Consider the following 23,063-nt stretch of genomic DNA (forward strand, 5'->3'; position numbering starts at 1 on the left):
TGTTAAGTAAGCATAATGTGTGCAACATATGGCCAAGACTTGGCTGGACTTTGACAGAGTCCCCCCGCTCCAGTCCCTCCCTCTGCAGCTCTCCAGCTCTCCAGCTCTTGTGCCTGGGAAATTATGGCAGCGACAGCCTGCAGGGCACCGAAGCAAACACAGCCATGGGGATGAGAACGAGGATGGGGGCAGGAATAAATTGGCAAAAAATATCTCTCTCTGTGTGTATATATATTAAGAGATATGTCAGCCATAAAAAGTGCTTACAAAAATATTTTATTGTGCTTGTGGCAAGTCAACAAACTGCACAGAACCCAACTATGTATATCGGTGGCTGGGGTTGGGCTTGGGAATGGCAGTGTCTGGGCTGTAAGCTGAAGCTGTGCACACAATGGGGAGCATTCAGAGGAAGTTTGTTTGCAGTTGTCGCAAAACTGGGGCTCATTAAAGCTTAATGAAAGCATTGAACTGTGCAAACTTGGTCCAGACATCGCGAGATGCTTACACATTGCCGCACAGCTTGGAGCTACGATGTATCCGGACACACAAAGTGTCAGACTGAGAAGGATTCACTTCAGAAATGATTAAACTCGGCCCCCGAAACAAAGTGGGAGTTTCCCTCTCTCAGACATTCGAATCAACTCAGTGATCAGTTCAAAACTGTTTCGACTCCCATCAGAGTCTATTTTCTTGTTTTAAAAATTGTTTCAAAGTTTTCGTTTTTGTTTTTGTTTCAAGAAGGATGAGCACACCAAGACGCAGCCGCAAGTTTTATCCGCGCTGCCACTCCACACCCAATCCAGAGCGCAGTTTGGGCCGCGACAGACTGCCCATCAGCGCCTTTGGATGGTACCGCGTGCTCGTCTTCTCCAGAGACCACAGGGAGACAATCAGTGGGGTTTTCCATAGACTGCGTCGCCTGACACATTCCTTGACTGCTCGATACACGCACTTGGGTGGGGAGACGGATGCAATGGAGGACGCCGGCGCCTTCCTCACATTCTACGTGAACGACGCCACCGAAGCCAGGGAGCTGCATGGCCTGAGCAGTTGGCAGTTGGGTCATCTCAAGGTCAGGGTCAACGGCAGGATGCCCTGGATGCGGCTGACTCCCTGGTATTCGCAGAGCATTCGAAACGCAGTGCTCTCGCGACACGATCCCATCCGGCAGAGCTTGGACCTGACACTCTTCCACTTGGACCCTGAGTGGAGAAATGATTTCTGTGCTCTGGCTCAGCCCAGCTGCCTGAGAGCCGTGATCGCCATCGTGGCGGAGGAAATGCCGCATCTGGTGCGCCTGCGGCTGGACAAGAACTATTTGAGGAATCTGCGGCCGTTCTTCGGCGTGGAGCGTCGCCTGCCTCGACTGCAGTGCCTCTCCTTGGCGAACAACGAACTGGACGACTGTCTCTCGGAGCTGCAGGTCTTCCGGTTTCTTCCACTCATCGAGCTGAATCTCAGCGGCAATCGTCTGCCGCCCAGCCATGAGAGGAGTGTCCGCAACGAATGGCCCCGTCTGCGAATTCTCAACAATATCGAGCTGTACCCAAGGCCACACCAGCGGATCTCTTCCTCACTGCACAACAGCCGCGGCTATCTTGTGACCAGGTTGTGCCAGGAGACGGGCATGAACGCCCATTGGAGCCGTGGGGCCCTCGAAGTCAACGACTGGAACTACTCAAGGACTTTGCGGGCATTCTGGACATTTCACAGAAACGGTCAAATACCCCAGAAGGCGTTTGACTCTGCCTAAATCAAGTATCTCCACTGATTAGTTTAGTTCAGTTAGTGTTTCTCGTTTATGTTTATGTTTAGGTTTCGTTTTGTTTGTGAAAATATCTTTTATTTCGCTTTTGTTCGTGTGGAATGTCATGAATATTTGGCTCTGATTACTCCCGATTTTTATTGGGGCCTCCGCCTATTTATTGCTGGCTATTGGCCTATCGCTGATTATGCCTGATCGATATATTGAATATCCACTTTATGTATTATCAATCAGCAAACAATTACTCACAGCAATGACTAAGTAGAAAGAGGAAATACTTTGCATCAGGGCAACTACTGAGGCAGCTCCTCGTACAACTCAAAGCTCTCGTAGACGTAGTTCTTGGACGGTGGCACGGACGGAGCTCGCTCCCGTGGAGGGGAAATGTATTTGTTCGACTCCGTTTGATAGAGATTCGAGTTCGCTCGCTCCAAGTAGCGGTGATAGGCAACGTAGTCGTAGTTGTCATTTTTGGTGTTGGGATTCCTTTGAAGGACAAACATTATATGTAGCTAAGACTTAGTGATATTGAATCATCTTACCCCTGGTAGCCGTATTCCTCTTGCTTACATCCCCTCGGCATCAGGAACATCGTGTTCGAGTCACGCTGAGGACGCACCAGCCTCCGGCTGCCCTTTAGCCACTTCGGCTTCAGTCGCAGTGTCACGTAGACGATCAGCATGCCCAGGACCACACCGATGAGAATGCCAGCTATGCCCAGACCGATGACCAGGCCGCTGTTCGCCGCGAACCAGGACACCCCGGGATATGCCAAGCACTTGAGCGTCCTGTGCGAACGGCAGTTCAGTGGCGAGGTGACATTCTGCCCCGCCATCACCACGCAGAACACGAACGGTGTGCCGCAGTCCAAGTTGGCCACCACCACCACCAGATCTCCCTCATGATCCGTGCTCTCCACGGCGCTCTCCTGCCCCACATAGCCGCTCCACGAGGCTGTGGCGAAGTACACCAGCCGCCACTGCAACGACCCCAAATGGGAGAGTCTCACCTGCACCTCTGCGTTACTCAGATCCTCGAACTGAAGCGATGCGTTGTAGGTCACACGCGTCTCGTTGGTTCGTCCCTCGTGATCGGTGCAGCTGAGAATTTCGCATAATTCCTCCCAACAGTCAAGTGGTGCCGCAGTCGTAGTAGTCGCAGTAGTTGATGTGATCAACGCTGTTGATGTTTCGGGGGTCGTGGTTGTGGTTGCGGCTGTGGTTGTTCTGTAATCTGGGACAAAGGCTTGAAACGCTTGGACTGTGGTCTCGACTGGCGTTGAGCCCATGTCCGGCTCGTCCTGCCAGCCAATCATGGGCGAGGTGTCAGTCTGTTCCAACGCAATGCCATACTCCTCTATGACTGTCGGAGGATTGCCACTGATTGTGTCCAGCGGATTGCCACTCAGGTCCAAGGATCGCAACGTTCGGGGGGGACTGTGCCACTGGACTTGCCCAATGCCACAATCCACCAAAATGAGTCGCTCCAGGGCGGGCAGACAGACGAAGGAGTCCCAGGAGAGCAGCTCCCCGAGGTTGGTGCCGCTCAGATCGAGCGACTTCAGCAGCGTGTAGTTCTCGACCCCAAAGAAGTCTTGGACAGAGTAGGACAAGCTGTCCGTGTACCTCTGCTGGATCCTGGCACTGAGCAGGGTGCTGGCGAGTGGCGCCAAAAAGCCCTCCGCCACAAAGGACTCCTCCTCGTTAATCAGCGTAAAGTTCTGCAGCTTCTGCAGTCCCCGAAAGGCCGCAGCGGTCAGGGATTGGAGCTGGGTGCCCCTCAGTTGCAGGGTCACCAGACCGTGCTGCTGGCTCCGGTCGAAGGTGCCGTCTTCTATGTGGCTCAGGACACTGTCGACGATCTCCATGCTGTGCAGCCGGAAGCTGCCAGTCAGAAAGTCCCCATCCAGGCTGCCGTTCGGAAACTTGTAGCCCGATACATAGAGCACGCTCTCGTTTGGACACTCGTTCTCGCTGTATATCTGCTCCAGTTCGTTGATCACAGTCAAACCTTCCTCCTCCACGAACCTCCACCATGGATGTCCGTCCGCTGAGGGTAAGGCTGAGCCAGAGTCTGACCCTAAGCCATCATCGGCATCGTCGTCGTAGGAGAAGTCCACGTTGCAGAGGATCAGCAGCAGCACAAACCCAAAGACGGCGGGCAGGACGATGTACTTGAGCCAGCGCAGCCGGCGCGGCTGGTAGAGCCGCTCCGCCCTCCGCGTCTTCTCCTCACTGACCAGATCGAAGGACTTGGACTTGAACATACGGCCGTGTGCTCGCTCCTGTCCCGCTATAACCGAACTGACTCACCGCGCCTGCCACTCGCCTAATTTCATTTAGCAAATTAGTTCAGCCTATTATCAGCTAATGATTTACCCACCCACGCGATAAGATTACGCCCAATGCACACGAATCCAATGCAAATCATTGATATTTTCTGCATATTTACTGCGATTTTCCAACGCCTGGCAGTCGGGTGGGAAATCTGCAAGCAAGAAACAGAACTCTGAATCTGATCGGTGCATCGGATGGTAGTTGGTCTCGCCTATGTCTATGTCTTGCCTGGAAAAGTCTCTGAAACTTATTTGAGTGGCAGTGGGAATGGGAAGTGGTTACCCTTTCTTGGCTGCATAATTTTGTATTCAACATTTAACTTGTCGTTAGGGTAAATTTATAAGCAGCAGCAGCGGCGGCAACATCAACTTCAGCGGCTGCCGGGCGGGTGTCAGGCAGTCGTCCCCCTTCCTTACCCACAGCTCACCCCTCACCGCTCGCCACTCACCCATCGCCCGATTCGCTGTTCCGGCATCGGCATCGACATCGGCTCGGCTCGTGGTTCGGGGTGCCCGGTCTCTGGTCCCTCGTCCCGGCCACGCTTTATTATCTTCTCCCCCTTTTTGCTTGCCGTCGCCTGCGTCGACGTCGACTGCATTTCATTGAGCGTAATTCCGTTGCTAATGATTTTTGGCACACGTAGCGCTACTTTCGAAATTAATGCGCTATAAAGCAGCTATAACGATGGCGCGCCGGCAGGGCAGGGCGCAGGCGGCTCCAGAAGGCAGATCCGAGCCGAGAGCAAGACACTGAGAAATGGGCGCTGGGCGGATAGGAAATTGGCCTGCCAGCCGAGGGCTGTGCAAAATTTAATGAAACTTTTGTTCCAATTGTTTTTTCACAGCTTGACGATGTACATGAAAAACAGAAAGAGCGACAGAGAGAGAGAGAGATAGAGATAGAGGCCCGTCCATCGACCAGGAAGTGCGCCACGTTTTCCTGCCCTGATAACAGAACCCACATGCGTTTGGTTTTTGGCTTTGGTTGCCTCTGGGGGTGTGGGGTTTGCGTTCTGCGTTTACTTTTGCGGTTTCGGTTTTTCTCTCAGCATAAATTTCCATATTAATTTGGCTGATTATGGCCTCGTCATCACCAGCGCAACGCCGCAACGGCCGCCGCCGCAGCTCTCCTCTGCCGCATTTTTATCCAAATCCAAATGCAGACCAGAGACCAGAGAGCGGAGAGCGGAGACCAGACCGCTGCCAGATGATGTTTCTGTTTCAGAATAATCTAAATCGGCATTATTTATGCATTCAGCTCTCGCATTCAGCTCGACCACTTAGGTACTCGTAGTTGTCCCCCATCAACCATCACATGCCCCCAGGCCACAGTTCCACTGCGACGGACCCACAAATCCACACATTTGTATATATTTACTATGTATATAATATGCATGGATGTTGCGTATGCATTCGAATGGAACCCAGATCCCCAGCAACAACAAATAAATATTAATTTTGATAAATGCTGATGCGGGTCAATGGGAGGCAAATTTATGCAAACATTTTCGCTAGTCGCATTTCGATAGAAGTTGCCAAAGATTTCAAGGATATCCCCCAGCTATAGGAACGGCAATATCCTGCCATCTGTTATACACAATAAATGCATTTTTTATGAAGATTTTAGATGATACCGATGAGAGTTCTCCGCCCATGATTAATTTCATTGCCCATGAGACCGCAACATGTTTCTAATGCGGAGCACAAACCATCGTTAATTATCAACTTTAATGCCGTGATGGTAAATCAACTAAAATAAAACACAAACTGCCATCAGTTCAGTGCGTTGGAACAATTCAATTCCACGTAGAAACAGCAAAAACAGCAAAAAAGCCACAAACTTATCACAACTCATTTATCGGGCGCAGTTAATGGATGTTTTATACATATATTTATACTTCTTTTTGTGTGGCCCACAACAAAATAAATGTAAAAGAAGAAAAACAAAAAAAAGAGAAGAGAAATGACATGTCATTAACTTATACTAGGGGGTGGGGATGGGGGCGTGTTATTGGTGGGCGTGTCTGATCACATTATCGCTGGGAATAGCTGGGAGAGTTTGTGTTTTTGTGTTTCTGCTGCGGCTGACTGCTCACATCTCCAGGAAGTGTATGTCCATGGCATGGTGGTCAACGTCCACGGTGGGATGCAGCTGCAGGAACTTGACGTAGGCCAGGAACGTGGTCCAGCACATGCTGAAGAACGAGGTGAACACGACCTGGTTCCGGGCCGGGACAAAGGCAAAGTTCACCGTCTGCACGCAGGGCCAATAAATAACGCCCACCTTATAGGCGTCCAGGAATTTATCGCTAACCTGGGGAGACAGAAACGAGAAGAAGTAGTCCACAGGGGGAGCGCAATGACATAATATGTGTGTGAAGTGGTCGGTGCTGGAGGTGGGACTGGAAAATGCCAGCGCGGAAAATTGTAATTAAGTGTCGGGCGAGCATTTCCAGGAGACCTTAAAAATTTTATTTATTGCGGCTTCCTCTCTGTGAAAATGCTTTCTGGTTTTATTCCACGCCGAGAACAGGACGCCCAGGGGCAGAGGCCCTGGACCAGGGCGTGGCATTTTTGTTAATGCTGTTAATTAAAAGGCATTGACGGCACGGAAAATTTTCCCTTTTTTTTTTTTGCCAACATTTTACTCTCCGCCACCACAGGGCCGTAATTGTGTGTAAATTTGTAAATGATATCCACGGGACACAGCGGGGCAGGGGCGGAGCGGGAGTGGAGTTAAAAGTCAGCATCGCGGCAGTTGTCGGGGTCTGCTAATTAATTATAAAACATCCAACCTTTGTGTCTGTGTCTGCACAATTTTCCATTCAAATGCAATATTTCGCAGGGAAAATCATTTATTTAAAAATTTGTTTCTAGCACGAGGGGGAAGGGAGGTAGGAAGGGAGGGAGTGTGGGCAAAACCAGGCCAATAGATCTGGGGTAAATGTAACCTGATTTTTAGCATTTGAAGTGATTGAATTGGCCCCTGGCTATTCTGCAGCCATGAAAGGAATCTGGTTTCGATTGGTTATCCATTCAGAAGTAGTTGAACTCGAGCTCCATACAAATTGCATGCCAATAATGGATTTCAATTGTATTCCATTTAACATTTTCCACAAATTGACAATCATTTTAGTTAGATTAAAGTTTTCCATGCAGATGATGGTCCATAGAGCTATTTTATGATTATTCACTGGCATCTGCTGCAGCATTAATTCCTCTGGACAACTTTCAGTGCAAGATCAAGCTTGGTCTGGGGACCCGCAGACATCTTCATTGGCCTCACACATAACTCTTTCGCGGACCCAGACCAGAGCCAATCACCCCAGGAAACCCGGGCCATAGATCTTGGGGGGCAACGCATGCAAAGCAAATGAGACAACGCACGTTTGACATAAATATATGGTACAACATTTACATTTATCAAGATAAATGGTTTCTAATGATATAGAAGTCAGACGAACGGACGGACAGGCAGACGGACGGACAGATAGACAGACTGCTGCAAGGCGACGACGATGATGAGGACAGAGTTAGGGGACAGGGGCAAGAGAGTGCGAGTATCTCAAAGTATGGCCGCAAAGCCAACAAATCAATGTTGACAACTCGGAACGGAGACAGAGGCAGAGGCAGAGGCAGAGACAGGCCAGACTCTGAGATGGAGAACGAGATCGAGACACACGCTGGAGAGTGAGAGAGCCCAGCGACAGACAGGTGATATTTATGCATGCTTACATTACAGCCACAGATGCTGGGCCGCAGATACAGATACGGCGGCTGCGACTGAGACTGAGGCTGCGACTGTCTGTATCTGTCGTGAGAAAATGGATTTCAGAAATCAAAACCCACACACCGAATTGCGGTAAGTGAGGGGTGGAGAGCGGGAAACCCGAGACCCAATTTCAAAATAAATAATCTTGAGAACGAGACCACAGCACAGCCGAGACCGAGGCGATAACTAATTGGACGCTGGACAAAGCCACAAAGTAATAGCAAAGAGCAAAAATATACCAAAAGATAGATCGCTGCATGTAGTAGGAGGATGGATGGATGGATGGATGATCATTGTTCGGTTGGAGCCCTACCTCCTGCCTGGCCTGGGCGTACGAGTTGCCCTCCATCAGCGTCATGAAGAAGAGGAACGAGCTGATGGCCATCGGATCGTAGGCGGTCTGCTCGGTGATCGCCTTGCACAGCGATGACTTAATGTCCGTCCGGGGCCACATAACGCCGGCCAATCGGATCCAAACATATATTGTGGGGCCCATAAAGAAGAAGCCGAATAAACTGAACCTGCAACGGGGCAACAGAAGAGCCAATTAGCGGCGGATCTGGACCAATCCATAAGACCACTGACCCACCTGAGACACTTCATCCAGTCGTACGTTCGGAATGTCTTTTTCTCGATCAGCGTCTGCTCGATAAGACAGCCGCAGGGCCAGAGGGTCCCATAAGAAATCATGCCCCTGAGGACTTTATATTTGTTTGTAAAGTTGATTATGTGTCGAAACATTTTCACAGCTGCTCTCCTCCTCCTCCTTCTGCTCCTCGGTGTGTGCTAATATTGTCAGTTCTCAAAACGCTGAAAGAGAAATTGTTTTCAGTTGAATGTGAAGTGTGTTTAGCGCTGTTTTTGGGTAAACTCCCTGCTTAGGCTTTAGCCGCTCTGACCGCTTGACCCAGAAAATGCTCAACGAACCTCATCAAAGTATTCATTTCAATTATGCATCCACCACCTCCCGCTCTACTGATGATGGACCTGACACTTGCCCCAATCTGTTCAGCACATTCTCAATCCAATTGAAGTGGGGGGGAGGGACCGCAACACCCGCAGAAGTTACCCTCGACAAAAATTAACCCATTGACGAAGGGCTTCCCATGGGACCCACTTGAATGGGACTCTCAGTCCCACTTTCGGTCTCAATCCCAAGTCCAAACCTCAAGCCAATTGCAAATAAATGCCTGGCACTTGCACATCTGACACTTTTTGGCCTCTCATTAAGCATCTGAAGTGGGGGATGATGGCTGGATGACTGTGCGGATGCCCTGATGGATGTAGTTGGAGGAGTGGCTGCCTGTGGCTGTGGCTGTGGCTGTGCCATCAGGCAACACATGTCAAGTATTATTTGGTGCGAAGGAAGCGGGTGAAAGACAAACATAAATTTAATTGCCAAGAATGTTGCTAGCCAAACAAATGTCGAAATAATGTCGGGGCCGGGCGAGAGATTTATCATATTCACTCGACTGTCATAAAAAGCAATTAGGCCTGGCCCGGTCTGGCCTGCCCTGCTCGCAAACGGCAGCAGTCCCGAAATGTAATAAAAAATATACAAAAAAGAACAAGAACGTTGTGTGGACGACGTGTGATTTGAAGTTGTTTTGCTGTTCTGTTCTGGTTTGGTTTTTGTTTTTTTTTTCTGTGCGGCTGCCTTCGCTTAATGAGCGCCGCCACCAAAAGGTTGGGTTCTTTGGGTAGGGAAGCGATTAAAGATCCACAACTACATCTACATCCACATCCACATCCACACAGCAGTATGGCACGTCGGGCTCGGGTTCGGGGCTGCTGTAATTAGTATGCCCGCACATCCACACACACACACACACTCGAAGAACAGGCAGGGCCAACCCGACCCGTAGCCAAAATAGAAACGGAAGCAAGCCGGGAGAGACCAGAGAGAGAGAGAGGCACCAGAGGCAGAGGCCCTCCTCCCTGCCTTTAGAAACTGCCCATTCAGGCAGTCCGTCCATCCGTTCGTCCATCCGTCCAGGCAGTTTACTTTGAAGGGCACATGAGCAGCACAAAAGGCCAGGCCAGTACGATCCAAAGTCCCTCCCATGGCATGCCATGCCCGGTTCCTGGTGCTCGGGTTGTAGCTGTTTGGGCTGGTGTGAAAAAAAGTCTACCTCATGGCAACTGCTCTTGCCGCTTGCCGCTGCCGTCTGTTGCATATTTTCACAAGTAATTAACATGTACATGCTGTTGTCCTTGTCCCAGGCCCACGTCCACAGCCACATCCACATCCACATGCACATACCGCACGTACCGCTTTCCCTTCCACCATAGGATCACCGAGAGGTGAGGTGTATCCGTAGATGGCGCAAGGTGTGTCCGTCAGTCCGATGGCGATGACTGCCGCCGCCTCTTTCATCCAGCAACTGTCCAAACAGGCTGCTGCTGGTCTCCGCTGTCGTTGTTTATCGGCGATGCCATAACAAAATGTTGCCTCAACATTAATTTGCATTATTTTCACATTTCAATTTTAAATGAGTCCGGACTTCGGGAGGCTCTGCACCTCCTCACACACACACACACACACTCGAAACTTGCCTGCAGGTGGCATTGGGTGTGTGCTTTGAGGGTTTAGATTTTGCTGATTGGCCATTAGACATTTTCAGGGGTCAACGATGTCAAAGGCAGCTGATTTGCTTTAAGTTTTGAGTGGTTTACTCCTATAAAAGAATTTCCCGAAATTTGCGGCATCCTTCGATACATTTATTGATCTTTTATAGAAACCTCTCGATGCATGAGAATAATATTATTATATGTACAGAGATAGAAGCAATTTTGTGGCATTAAACCACACTACCAACAACAACAATTCCGCCATTCCCAAATAAAAATGTGTACAAAAGAGTTTTCATAACCAAATATTTTACATAGTTTTAGAGCGGAAAACTTATTTGGTCGCTGCTCCCCACTCCCCCTGGTGCCGCTTCTGATGCTGATGGAAATGGTGGCCCCATTTTGCCCATTTAGTGTATAGTTGATGATAAATTTTGCAATGTGGGCCCCGAGCAAATGTGCAATAAAATGCTCCCCATGCTCCACGCTGCCACACGGCCATACGGCCACACGGCCAAACAGCCGCACAGCCACAAACATTGCAACATAAATTAAAACGCAAAATGTTTATTTGCGCTGCGGCCTGACTGTGTGATGGAGATGGGGATGGGGATGCGGATGGGGCTAAAGGGACCGGAGCGGAGTGGAACAGAGCGGAGCAGAGCGAAGCAGAGCTGCCTGGCCGGCAGTTTCCTGCGCAACATTTGCATTTTGACGCCGTTTTACGCATGATGTGAAGAGCCCGGTCCGCCTCGGCTTATCAGGCAAACGGGATCAAAGAGCCCAAGACGAAGTCAGAGGAGGAGTTGCACTCGCAGCCGCAGTCGGAGTCGGAGGCAGTGGCAGAGCCCGCAGCATCTTGCAACATTTTGTTTTAATTTCGCACTTTTGAGAAGTGGCAGCCGCCACTTGAACGGGCTTTTGATGTTGCCCAGGCCCCCTCCTTCTTGCCAGTGCCAGTGCCAGCAGCGATTGAGAGAGAGACAGCGACAGTCAGTGCCAGCTGTTGTCTGATCTCACCTAGGGAAGGGCAACGGAACCATCCATCCAACCCACCACAGCAGGCCCCACCGACGCTTTCAGAGTTCTCTGAAAGTGGGGAATAAATAAAGCGAAGTTCATCCGAAATGCAGTCAGCACATGATGGATAGAATTAATTACAAAATGGGATGCGAGGGCGGACTAAAAAGTAATCGGACCAACAAATAGAACAAATCTCTAACCGGTAATAAATATTTAATTAATAATATTTAAATGTTTTCTATCAGCTGATTGGTCTTAATAGTCTAGACTCTAGAGGTTAGGCCGTTTGGAGATTGAAATTGTAAGACATTCTGAAAAGACAATTTTGCTATGGGCAATGGTTCAATGGTTTCAAACTTGAATCATCACTTGGGTATGAAACATTAATGGGCATGAAAAGAGAATTAATTAAAAATTCAATAAGAGCTCAAAGAGGATTATGTTTACAAATAAACGAATTTAAAGTCTTCTTTGGAAGGCGGACTATTTATCAGACCTCCCCTCGTATTTATCTGAATAGTTTTAGGCATATTCAGGATACAAATAAAGCGCATTTTAATAATTAAATACAAAATGCAATTCCTATTCCACCACTCTGGTTTTAAACCCTAAAAGGGTGTGTTTGTTATGGCTGATTTCGATTTAAATTCAATTGATTTGCATGCATGTAAATTATGTTTCAGTCGGTATATCTCAACGCTTTCGGTTACAGACCATTTTCTCGTCCTAATGCTTTTATACATTTTTATTTCCACTGCCATTAGGCACACTATCTATGTATCTATGGGCAAAGCAATCAAGTGCATATGGCTGATGCCCGACGCTGATGTTGCTCATATGAGGGACGGTTTTTATTTCTTTGGTGTCTTCGGTGCACGCCTCCCGTTGCTGGCACTGTCGGGACTGCGCCCATTGTCAATTCATGGTCCGTCATAATTAATAAGCCTCACCCTCGTTGGCTGGCTGGCTGGCTGGCTGGCTGGCTGGCTGGCTGGCAGTAAAGGAAAGGAAAGGCAAGGAAAGGAAACCCCGAATGAACACGCAAGACGGCAATCAGTTGGCATTGTGTATGGAGCTCCTGGCAATGGCTCTGGCTCTGGCTTTGGGTGCGACCTTATCAGCCAACAGCTGCTGTTGTTCCAATTGCTGTTTCTCCCCTGTCTGTGCTTGGGCCGGGGTCTGGCATTGGCTTTGGCTTTGGCGCTGTTTACTTAAGCGCTCCTGGGCCAATTACAGCTTCCTGTTGTGCAAATTTCTTTTGCTCCCTTTTTATATTCCCTTTTTTTTCCCCTGGAGGCATGGCATATCTCCCACAAACTCGACTGCAGGCGACCCACCCTTTCCCTGCCTCGAAATAAAAATATCACACACGGCGCTCAATTTCAAGTGTCGAAATGTCTGACAGCTGAAATAATAGAATGGAAATGGGTATGGGGTACGGGGTACGGGGGATGGGTGCTTCTCCAGCTAGTACATCGTCCCCGGGGCACAACGGCAACTACATTTTGTTTTTTCAAAAATAAATATCGCCGGCAAACTATTTAAGAAATCATTTTCGCATTAAAAATTCTGGGACCAAATAAAAATAAAGAAAACAATTCGAAAATATCTGCCAGCACACATGCTGCTGGACAGCGAGGAAAAACAATTGCAATTGCAGGCAATTTACTTGATTTTTTGTTGTTCATTTTCCATTTGCCATTTGCTATTTTTTAATATTTTACCAGGGGATGAGGGTGAGGGTGAGGGTAAGGGTGATGAGGTCAGGGCCCGACAGAGCGTGCCCAAGAACAAGGGAATCCAATTTCGTTAGAATTTGATTGTCAACCAAAATAACGAGGAAGCACATAAAAGAGACAGGACCCAGAAGCATAGCTAGTCCCAGCAAGAAGACAGACAGTGTCAGTGCCAGGGACAGGCAAGGGACAGGAAGAAACTCGGGCAGAAAGTCAGGGCAGACAGATAGACGGACAGGGAGGTCGACAGATTGCCAGGGACACCACACCATTCATTCCATCCATTGAAATTAGAAACAAAGAAATCGCCGGGAATCGCTAGAAATCGGTCGAGTTCCCGGGGCATATCATAAATACTTGTGTACCCCACGACAGGCCATGCCACGCACAAGTGTCAAATGCAGCTGACGCGGCGGCGGTCCGCAGATATTAGTCTGGCAACAAGCGCGTATGACACTTTAGTTAGTTAGTTTCCACCTCTACCCCTCGTCTATCCCGCTCACTCTGGGTATATTGTATCTGTCCCTCGACCCCTCAGCGGATGCGACAGTTTGCTCTGGCAGAAACGCCAAATTGACGTTTGGTGTCCGCTCTTGTACCCCGGAGAGAGCGTGTCAGCGAGATGCGAAAGTGTACGGAGAGTGAGAGAAGCAGAGTGAAGAACGGTGTCATCTGCAGCCATCAGGCAATGGGTTGAAAATCTGTTAAGTAGATGTAATCGAAGGGCAGAATATTTAGGCTGGAGTATACAAATTTTAGGACTCTGAATCTGACTGTAGCGTTGAAGTGTCGCTGCAGGTGTCAAAATTGTTCTTGTGGATACGATTAAGTTCTACTTGTACGCCAATCCCTTGTCAAGGGTTGAACTCAGCTCTTCCTTGAAGAGTCTCCAATGCGCAATCATTGCAACTGACACAACATTTGTTGCTGTATCTGTATTTGCATCTGCGCTCCCATCTATTCAGGTGCAGGGCGCACTATCAATCCTTGATAATGCCTCGAACACTGTGGTGTTCCCCCTACCCAACAGTCGCTGCATCAGGCACGACCACGACTCTGACTAGAGGGGAGCGGCCACGTTAGGTGGAAGCCCCGTGGGGTTACATTGAACCCAGTCAAAAGCTGGGCCCGAATTTAGCGACCGACCGGTTCAGTGCACTGCCAGGTTCAATATTTATGTGTGTGTGTGTCTGTTTGTGTTTTGTCTAGAAAATAAATAAATAAAAATAAATAAATGCCGACACAACTGTCAATTATGGTGGTGGTGCACCGTGCAGCAACAACATCCAGCTAAGATAGATGTATCTGCGAGTACGTGTGTGTAGATACGAAATTTTGTAGGCACAAACAGCGGCAGTTCAATTTGTTGTTGATTCGGCAGGGAGGGGGGTTGACTCGGTTTGGATTGATGGCTACGTAGGACGCTGTGGAGGCCCAAACATATCCCAAGTCATTCACTCGGTGCAGCTTGTATTCGTACACCAGGCATCCATAAGGTATTGAAGGTATTTTCATATAGGGTGTACGCATACGAGTGTGTGCCAGTGTATTAACGATAATATGCGAATGCAACGTCAAAGTCATTTGTCACGCGCCGGGAACGCCAACGAGCCACGACCGCGACCACGATCGAACAATGAACCAGGCGGGCAAACACACCGCCAACGGGCTACACCTACCCCACCCCCAGCACACCCACACCCGAACCCCTCTGGCCCATTGCAGCACTGCCATCCATCGAACGAAAATAAAAATTGAGCAGCAGCACACACCACACACACACTAAACCAACAATTACAAGATAAGCAAACGGCCAACATTGAACCCCTGGCCCCCAGGTAGGCGGGCAGGCAGGGCAGGGCAGGGCAAGCACACACACATCTGTGCACACACTCTGCAAATTTCAAATGTCAGCCTCAAACGAACGAACTTCCGCAATTATTTAAATGCAACCTTTCTATGTCCTCTCCCCTCTCCCTCTCCCTCTCCCTCGCTGACACCCTTTAATTCTCGAAAATAACTAACTAACACGAAGTACAAAATTAGTTGTCAGTAGCCGCAGCGGAGCAGGAGGAGGAAGCAAAAAGGGTGCAAGCCAACGGCAAACAGGGCACCAGGCCAGACACAGGCGCAGACCCAGTTCCAGTCACAGAACCAGTCCTCCCCGTTCCGACGCTCGAGGAACCCTTCCGAAAACTCCAGCCTGTTTTTGTAATTTCATGCACTTAAACTCGCATTATGTTCCTGTTCCCCGCTCCCCCCTCCCTCGCTCGCTTTGGTGGTTATATTTTTTTTGCGTTCTGTTAATTCGGTTGTTTGTCTGATTTTCATTTTCCTTCTCTCTTCTTTTTTTCCATTTGGGGTTATTGTTTTTTCGGTACGTCATCGTTTCCTTGTTTCGTTTTGATCTCTCGCCTGGAAACCTAAGGCGCTCTTCGAGTGTATCTTTTTCCACTGTGCAATTTGAGGTGTAGTCATTATCGTTGGAGCGATGGGCAGGGGCTTGGACAGGGCCAGGGACAGGGACAGTGGGAATACCAGTATGACTGCGCTGACTGCGTGCCGTGTCCGTAATTACATTGATGGCTTGCAGAGTTTTTGAACTTTGTCTGGGCCCCACCTTGCGTGCCGCTTGTGTGAGCCTCAAATTATATGTATGGCCAGTCAGTGCATTTATGAGCCCAGTTACACCCTTCCTGCACTGCGCTCCCTGCCTTTGGGCCTCTTCCGTTCCTTGGCTGGGGCTCACTTATTATTATTAACTGCTTATCAATCAGGCAGCAGCTTAAGAGTTTTCGGGATGCGCTCCTAATGAGTGGAGTGCTGACTGTAGATGGGCGGAACTTGCTTACTGCAGAGGAAGTCTAATGGTAATGAGTCTTTGCTTATGACAAATGATGATTAAAAGATGATTGAATGCCATTGGGGAAACCCTCAAGAGGGAGACACAGATGTGTGTTTTCTGTTGATTATTAAGGTACAGTACAGATTGCATCCCGATTGGCGTTTTATATTTTTATTCTAACACGAAAGCAGCCGCCGAAAAATGCTTGGCTCGAGGTGACCCATTTCGGTGGCTATGCCTCATGGCACTCGGATGCGAGTGCTCGTACAGTGCCTGCCATTTAGCATTTACCATTTACCATTTACCATCAACCATCTAGCATTTGCCATTCAGCGCTCAGGCAGCTTAACCCCATTTCACAGGCATTTCGAGCGGGCACACAGAGCGAAGGCAAAGGCAAATGCTTAAGAATTACATTAAACCCCGAGTGGCAGGCCAAAATGCAAACGCAAAATCAAAGAAAAGAGAATTAACATGAAGTGAATTTCGAAAGGGGGAAAAGACAGTCCAACCGACTGACTGACTGGCTGCCTGACTGACTGCTTGACTCTCTGGCCTGCTCTGGCTGACGGAAAAGACTGAATTTTTGGCAAAGCATTCGAGCAATAGTCGGGCACGAGCAGGCACGTGCTTATAGCGCAGAAATTTGGAAACTTTTGTATTTCCTCAGAGACCCAAAGAGACAGCCAGACGACATGGACGTGACGGACCAAGACCGACAGGCGGACAGGCGGGCGGACACAGCGGACAGTCGACGTAATCATGAGGCAATTTCTTCTTGGTTCGGTCCGGCTGGCAACTGCAATTTGTAGTCAGCATTTCCTTGGCCCGATTCTCAACTGAACCCATCCTCCAATCTCTGTGTTTTACTCCCAGTTTTAGTATAACATTTGGATCATGCTGATTTCAAGCGTTGACTCTGACCCACTCGAGAAACCGCTGTCCCCCGCACTTAGGCAGCAATACCACATTTTCCGCTTGTAGTGGGGGACTTTTCTTCTGGCCAATACTCGTAAATCATGTCGCACATTGGTTCCGTTCCGAGCCGTTTGTTTGGCATACGCAATTTAAATAAAAAATTAGCGCATATTTTGCATTTTCTTTCCTCGCCAATGCAGATCTCTTTATATATATTTTTATATATCGTATAGCCAACCACCCCTATACTCGCACGATGTGTAGATTTCATTCAATTTTTTACTTGGCATATTCTTTTTTGCTGCTTTGTTTCTGCTGCTGCCTCACATAAATAATGCTTTGAGCCGTACCAGCGGGTCGATTAATATAAATCAACGCCTTGGCGGTGTCATCCAGTGGGGGGAAAGTCGGATGGGGAAGCGCAGGGAAGGGGAAGTGGGTGCCGTGCCCTGCCCTTTGCTGCCGGCTGGTTCGACTTTTCCTTTGTGGCTTTAATGAAAGTAATTTATTAAGTAATTTCTAAGCTTTCAGTCGTGACGCTTGTTGTTGAGAGTTTAATTAATTGGTTTTCATATTAAACGTTAGACCCACCCAGCGCCATGAATTATGTATGAGCAGGTAAATACCAATCGATATTGAGATTTAGATTGTGATTGCGAGCATCCAGGCACAGGGCGGAAAAACACAATTATTCGAACAACATTTCTGCCCTTGGCAGGGGCTGGCAAACCCGATCCCGATGCCAAACGGAAGCTGTAATCGTCCGCGAAATGGATCTGATGGATTAATAAACATTCCGCTGTAATTAATTCCTTGTATCATAAGAGCCGCTACTTATTTGCAATGCAGATGAGTAGTTCCCTAGTCGCACGTACGTTCATTCAATGGGGGAAGCACTGAATGGGTGAGCTGATTCACAGGAAATGCGGCCAACGCATGAGAAACCATCTTCGAGTGGAAGAGCTTTAAATCTTTTCAATGCAGTAAACAATTACTAGTCAGGCAGAACTGGTGGACAGTACGTTGCACAGGTATACGGCATATTTTAGCTGAGCAAATATTTCAAAGGAAAGATAAGCAACGAAAACTTGAACATTTTAATCCCACAATTGATATTGATTGAAAGTATCTACAGAATTAAAGTTGATAATTACTTATCGACAACTGTCTGAGACAGATAATGGATATCCAATGGTACAAGACTTTTATCTTGCTTAAAAATATGTTGAAAAGTCTTCAAGCCCTTCAAGCCACCTCGAGACTATTTGGACAACTCTGAAGCGAACGGTGCTGTATGTGACAATCTTGCTGGGGTCTATGTGAGCTTGAGTGAGGGTGAGTTGGTGGGTTGTGTGTGAAACACATTTGTATCCACATATCTGCTGGAAGTGCACGGCGGATATGCGAGCACGAAACGTGCTTTCCCAATGGCCCAGCCCCCACCTCAGACCCCGCCAGACAATGAAAACTAAAGCCAAGAAACTTTGTTCGTCCACGAAGCGAAATTGAAAAGAGAAGAAACTGAAAAAAAACGAAACGGAACGCAAATGCAACTGCAACTGCAACCGAAATAAATAAAAATGTTTTAAAGAAAACTGTCAAGATTTGCATTTATCGTCGTCTCTGGCGTCGTGGGCTAAGAAAATGCACATGCGATAAAAGTTGTGTGTAGCTGCTGCCGCTGTCTGGCTTCTGGTATCTTATGGATACGGCTATCTGTGCTCGTACTTGGCCAGAGATATGCATAGATACGAGTACGTTTGCGACTGGCATTGCGCTTAGCTGGCATTTGCTTTATTTGCATATCGCATGGACGTCCGGCAAGACGGACGACTGGCAGCACATCAGCAGAAAAAATATTTGAGAATTTGCACTTTAATTGCACTTAAATCAGCCTCCAATTGGACAACATTAATTGACTCCCCGCCGATGTAGCTGCAGATACAGATACACATTTGTATTTGTATTTGAATGGATAGTGCTTGGGTATGGGATGTTGTGGGGCTGCAATCCTGGTCACGCATTTGTTTCCCATTAATTAAATTAGTTGCCATTCTGCGGTTTGGCAATCCATTGCGCATTTCTACGGGCATAACCCAGCTCTATGTGTTTACCCAACCTGCTGTGCATGGAGGATATATATCTGGCAGATTAAATAGAATTGTTTTACTTAACCTCTTTGCCAACCCATCCCATAACTGCACTCGTTCACGTATAAATGCGGGTTTTAATTTTGTTTGTGTGTGTTTGGGTTTTTGTGTCGGCTTTGTGGAAATATTTCCATATGCTAAATAAATTAAAATTTTCATTTTATTCCGCAGACACTTTGTGAGTGTGCGTTGGCCATGATAAACACATTTGCGTTTGCTCTTTGCATTTGTTGCCAAAAACAATAAACAATGTTAAATCAAAAATACAATTTAAAGCTGCAACGTTTTTCCAATCGAAATCGGACTAAATGAATCATGGCAGAAGATCCCACAGGAAATTGATAAAGTTCTCTTAGCATTTGCTAATTGACTTTATCATTCATCAATGCTCCCTCTCTCTCTCTGCCTCTTGTTGTCGCTTGCTCACTCTTTCTGCAATTTCCACTTTGGGGAAAAGCCCTCATCGTGACTGATAACTTTCAAATGCTAAATTATTCAGAAGAGCACCCGCAGAAATACTCGAATGCCATTCCACAGTTCAATCGTAAATGTACAGCGCACGCACACCCCCAACACCTCTGCACATCCACACAATTTATTCGGTTTACAATTCAATTTAAATGTAATTTCCCTTTTTGCTAAATTGCAAAATGCCAACACATTCAAGCAGTGCGACAGAGACGGCAGAGAGTGCGTTAGAAAGAGACTGCCACAGAGAGAGAGATGGCTTCAGTCAGTCAGTCAGTCAACTGTCGCATTCCTAAACGCAATGCCACGCCCACACAAGTGGGAGGCTGTGAAACACATGTAAATGATAGTGCACGTCATAATATTTCATTTGGCACGGCAGAAAATCGTTTTACACTTTTGGCATAAATTGACGAAATAAATCATGTTTGCGACACGTGATTGGCGACCCCCAGACAGGGGGGGAGGAGGATGGTGGTGTGTGGTGTGTGGGTTAGCAACGGGTTAAGGGGCGCAGGCAGCCGGAAAAGCGAGCACGAGAAATTACATTCACCGAATGCCGCTTCGCATGACATATGCGAATTTTCGCATTGTTCGGAATACTCTGGGAACACTCTGGGTCCTTTGGGTTTCTATTGCTGTTACGCGGGATGTGGGATTAAATGGATATTTCAATATTCGGCTGCGGAAATCCCCCTCTTTAGTGCATTCCCCATTCGTTGTGTGCCCATAAACCGAACCCATTTGTTCACTTTCAATGCAATTTCGTTTGGCTTTCAATGCGATTTCATTTGGCCATGCAACGTGGCGAATGCGCAATGGCGGCTTGTGCTCAAAATACTTAAATGAACTGTTTGTTTGTTGCGCAAAGAAAGCAACAAATTGTTGTAATATTTATAATTTAATTATGGCGGAATACGTTTGACATTTGCGCTGTCTTGGGCTGCCTGAAATCTGAAAACGGACAGCTGGCCGGGGATTTGTTGGCCATTTAAGTGTATGGCCAATAAGACTGACGAAAAAGGCCACGACAACGTTGACTGATTGAATTGCGGTCTGCGTCAATGGGTTTTTTTTTGCTGTTGCTGTCTGTCTGGTTTTTAATTTGCCACATCACAAAATCAGAAAATTGCATTTCAATTGTGATTCGGGTTTGATGAATTGCCAGAAATGAGTGTCGACTCGACTCGACTCGAATTCAATTGAAATCGAATGCGTTGCGTTCTTTGTTCTGATCACACGCAGGGGGAGGCGGGAGCGGTTAGGCAATATTTGCGAGTGACTCGATTGAATTTCAAATGACTCAAAGGGGTATTAAATGCGCATTAGGCGCCTGCTTGGGGCACACTCACTTATCGATGTTCGACTAACCACATTAGCCTAATGATATCGTCAAGATTTCCACTGTCCAAACACCCAGACCCAGTCCCAGTCCCAGTCGCAGTCCCTGGCACCCAAGACCGAATCAGAGTCTGAGTCGAAGACCCCTCATCATCATCATTGTCAGCACTTAAATGCAGGCTTCATTTGCTTAATTGCATGGCAAATGTTGCCATGATTAATGTGACAGAGAATGCGAATGGGATTGGGTTTGGGAATGGGACTACGTCTCTTTGGGGGCCTAATCACAAACATTGGAAAGGCGGCAAAAGAAAAGCATAAAAGAAAAAGCAGAGTGCCTCGACTGAAAGGTACTTCGACACTTTGAAGCTTCTGTAATTTAAATGTATGTAAAATACTGAGAATGTTTCGGTTTACGGCAGTCTTTGAATGAAAACACGCCCCGGAGTGTGCCAAAAATGAGGTCAGAGTTACACTCGCGACAGCAGAGATCTATAAGCTGTCAGTACACGTATTCCATAGATGCTTCATGGATACTCATTGCAGCCCATTTCCCATTCGCAGCTAGAGGTTAGCGGAAGCAAGAACAAAGCTGAAAATTCAATGATTCAATGAGGGAGAGAGAGAGAGGAGGGGCCACAACCCATAGGATAAATGTGGAGCAAGGCTCCTACGCTCCTCTCCCGTGTGACCGACCCACATGCAAAGAGAATGACAAACCATAGCACACAACATCGTCGTCACTCCTCGCCTTGGGGGCTCATATCATGCCATTACGTATACGCCACCTTGCCCCCGTGAGTGCTGACGCGAAAGCTTTGGCGGCCCAACGATTGTCGTCGCTATCAGAGGATGAATGGGGGAAGCGATGGAGGGATGGAGGGAGGGAGGGGTGGCTATTTATAGACGCGTTAAACGAGCAAATTACTTCCGACCAAACGCACATTTGAACTTTGCAAATGCACGGTTATAAATAATCGGCTGGCAATTAGCAATTTGCAATTGCAATTCCCGTTTTCAGGGTCGATTCCCGAGCACGATGAGAAATTGAAAATGCGCGAAAGATAATTAACATTTCTCAAATGCGAACAAACCTCTCGTTATGCAAGCCCAGGCCCAAGCCTTGGAAATCATTCCGTTCGCATTGCTCGTTTTTGTCATTTCTGTTTATAAATTACCCAATAATTTCGCGCACAAATTCCTCTCCTCGACTCCTGGGCAATAATTTGTATGGGAAAGTTTCTGGCCAAGCGACTAGCGACGCGACGCGTTGTGGTCCGACAGGGAATAAAAACTAATTGCAATGATTGCAAATTGCCAGATTTTCAATGTCAATGGCAGCCGAAAACGTTCACAGAGAGCCACAGCCATAGCCAGAGCCACTAGCCATCATCATCATCATTAGTGAGAGAGCCTTAGTCACTATGTGAACTGCATCTGCATCTGCATCAGCATCAGCATCAGCATCTGTATCTCCTGGTCTCTGGTTGAGAGTATCTCTGCGGTTGCCAATCAATAATATGCCTGGCGAATGCCTCTCTGCGGTAATTGTGTTCTTCTCTGTGTCTTTCTCTTTCTCTTTTTCCTTATTTTGTTGTTTCGCTTCTGCTGTTTGTGTTTTTGTGCAATTTTCATTCATTGCATTTGGCAAGCAACTGCCAATAAGTTGGCTTCGACCATATAGCCTTAGTTGTGGCCACTGCTGCGGGCATCGGCGATAGCTTATGGCTGCGGCAGCTTCTATACAGCATTTAATTGCACTTTTGGCCAGCAACAACAGCCATGACAGCAGCAACAGAAACAGCAGAAACAACCACAATGACAATGCCAGACACAAAATAACCAAAAGGCAAGTTTTTGTGGTTACTGCCAGGTCGCCATTCGCTGTTGCCATTCAGCTGCTGGCTTACTCTTGCTGCCGCTTTTGTCTCCTCTTCAGCGCCTGGCCATGTCGGGGCCATAGAAAATGTCTATATTATACAAAATATTCGCCCGTCATTAAAGCTCTGCCACAGAGCAAGAGTGCGCGGGGAGAGAGGGCGGCAAAAGTGGAAGTGGCAGGAGCCCCCGAATGGGCCCCCGAAGAGAGGGAGAGTTGCAGGAGAATGGGGGCCAGCCGCCAGAGAATGGGCCATAATG

At 47.8% G+C, this 23,063-nt stretch overlaps 3 protein-coding genes across 4 annotated transcripts; 1 reads left to right on the top strand and 2 right to left on the bottom strand.

The window, feature by feature from the left end:
* The first annotated feature begins 670 nt into the window (after nucleotides 1-670).
* LOC117898778 (nuclear RNA export factor 1) lies at nucleotides 671-1,753 on the top strand. Its single transcript, XM_034808414.1, has one exon. The coding sequence runs from the start codon at nucleotides 743-745 to the stop codon at nucleotides 1,751-1,753; it is 1,011 nt and encodes a 336-aa protein (XP_034664305.1). The 5' UTR covers nucleotides 671-742.
* A 305-nt stretch (nucleotides 1,754-2,058) lies between these two features.
* On the bottom strand, nucleotides 2,059-4,051 carry LOC117898791. The gene is made up of 2 exons (XM_034808428.1): nucleotides 2,308-4,051; nucleotides 2,059-2,251 (listed from the first exon to the last, which is right to left on the bottom strand). Exons 1-2 carry the CDS (start codon nucleotides 4,029-4,031, stop codon nucleotides 2,059-2,061), a joined length of 1,917 nt encoding a protein of 638 aa, XP_034664319.1. The 5' UTR covers nucleotides 4,032-4,051.
* Nucleotides 4,052-5,974: 1,923 nt separating this feature from the next.
* LOC117898057 (mpv17-like protein) lies at nucleotides 5,975-22,222 on the bottom strand. 2 transcript variants are annotated; one of them, XM_034807224.1, is made up of 4 exons: nucleotides 22,103-22,222; nucleotides 8,462-8,644; nucleotides 8,186-8,393; nucleotides 5,975-6,414 (listed from the first exon to the last, which is right to left on the bottom strand). In XM_034807224.1, exons 2-4 carry the CDS (start codon nucleotides 8,611-8,613, stop codon nucleotides 6,193-6,195), a joined length of 582 nt encoding a protein of 193 aa, XP_034663115.1. In that variant the 5' UTR covers nucleotides 8,614-8,644; nucleotides 22,103-22,222; the 3' UTR covers nucleotides 5,975-6,192. The 2 variants fall into 2 exon arrangements, with proteins under 2 accessions (XP_034663115.1, XP_034663114.1); XM_034807223.1 differs by having other exon boundaries at nucleotides 8,462-8,682.
* Nucleotides 22,223-23,063: the final 841 nt, after the last annotated feature.

Source organism: Drosophila subobscura, chromosome O (assembly GCF_008121235.1).
Source record: "Drosophila subobscura isolate 14011-0131.10 chromosome O, UCBerk_Dsub_1.0, whole genome shotgun sequence".
Lineage (NCBI taxonomy): Eukaryota > Metazoa > Arthropoda > Insecta > Diptera > Drosophilidae > Drosophila > Drosophila subobscura.

Bases quoted from the DNA above. Each gene is read 5' to 3' on its own strand.
- LOC117898778 (XM_034808414.1), top strand. From the start codon at position 743: ATGAGCACACCAAGACGCAGCCGCAAGTTTTATCCGCGCTGCCACTCC.
- LOC117898791 (XM_034808428.1), bottom strand. From the start codon at position 4,031: ATGTTCAAGTCCAAGTCCTTCGATCTGGTCAGTGAGGAGAAGACGCGG. The intron at 2,252-2,307 runs GTAAGATGATTC...TGTCCTTCAAAG, and splicing joins GAGGAATACGGCTACCAGGG to GAATCCCAACACCAAAAATG.
- LOC117898057 (XM_034807224.1), bottom strand. From the start codon at position 8,613: ATGTTTCGACACATAATCAACTTTACAAACAAATATAAAGTCCTCAGG. The intron at 8,394-8,461 runs GTGGGTCAGTGG...GCCCCGTTGCAG, and splicing joins GACTGGATGAAGTGTCTCAG to GTTCAGTTTATTCGGCTTCT. The intron at 6,415-8,185 runs GTAGGGCTCCAA...CTGTCTCCCCAG, and splicing joins ACGCCCAGGCCAGGCAGGAG to GTTAGCGATAAATTCCTGGA.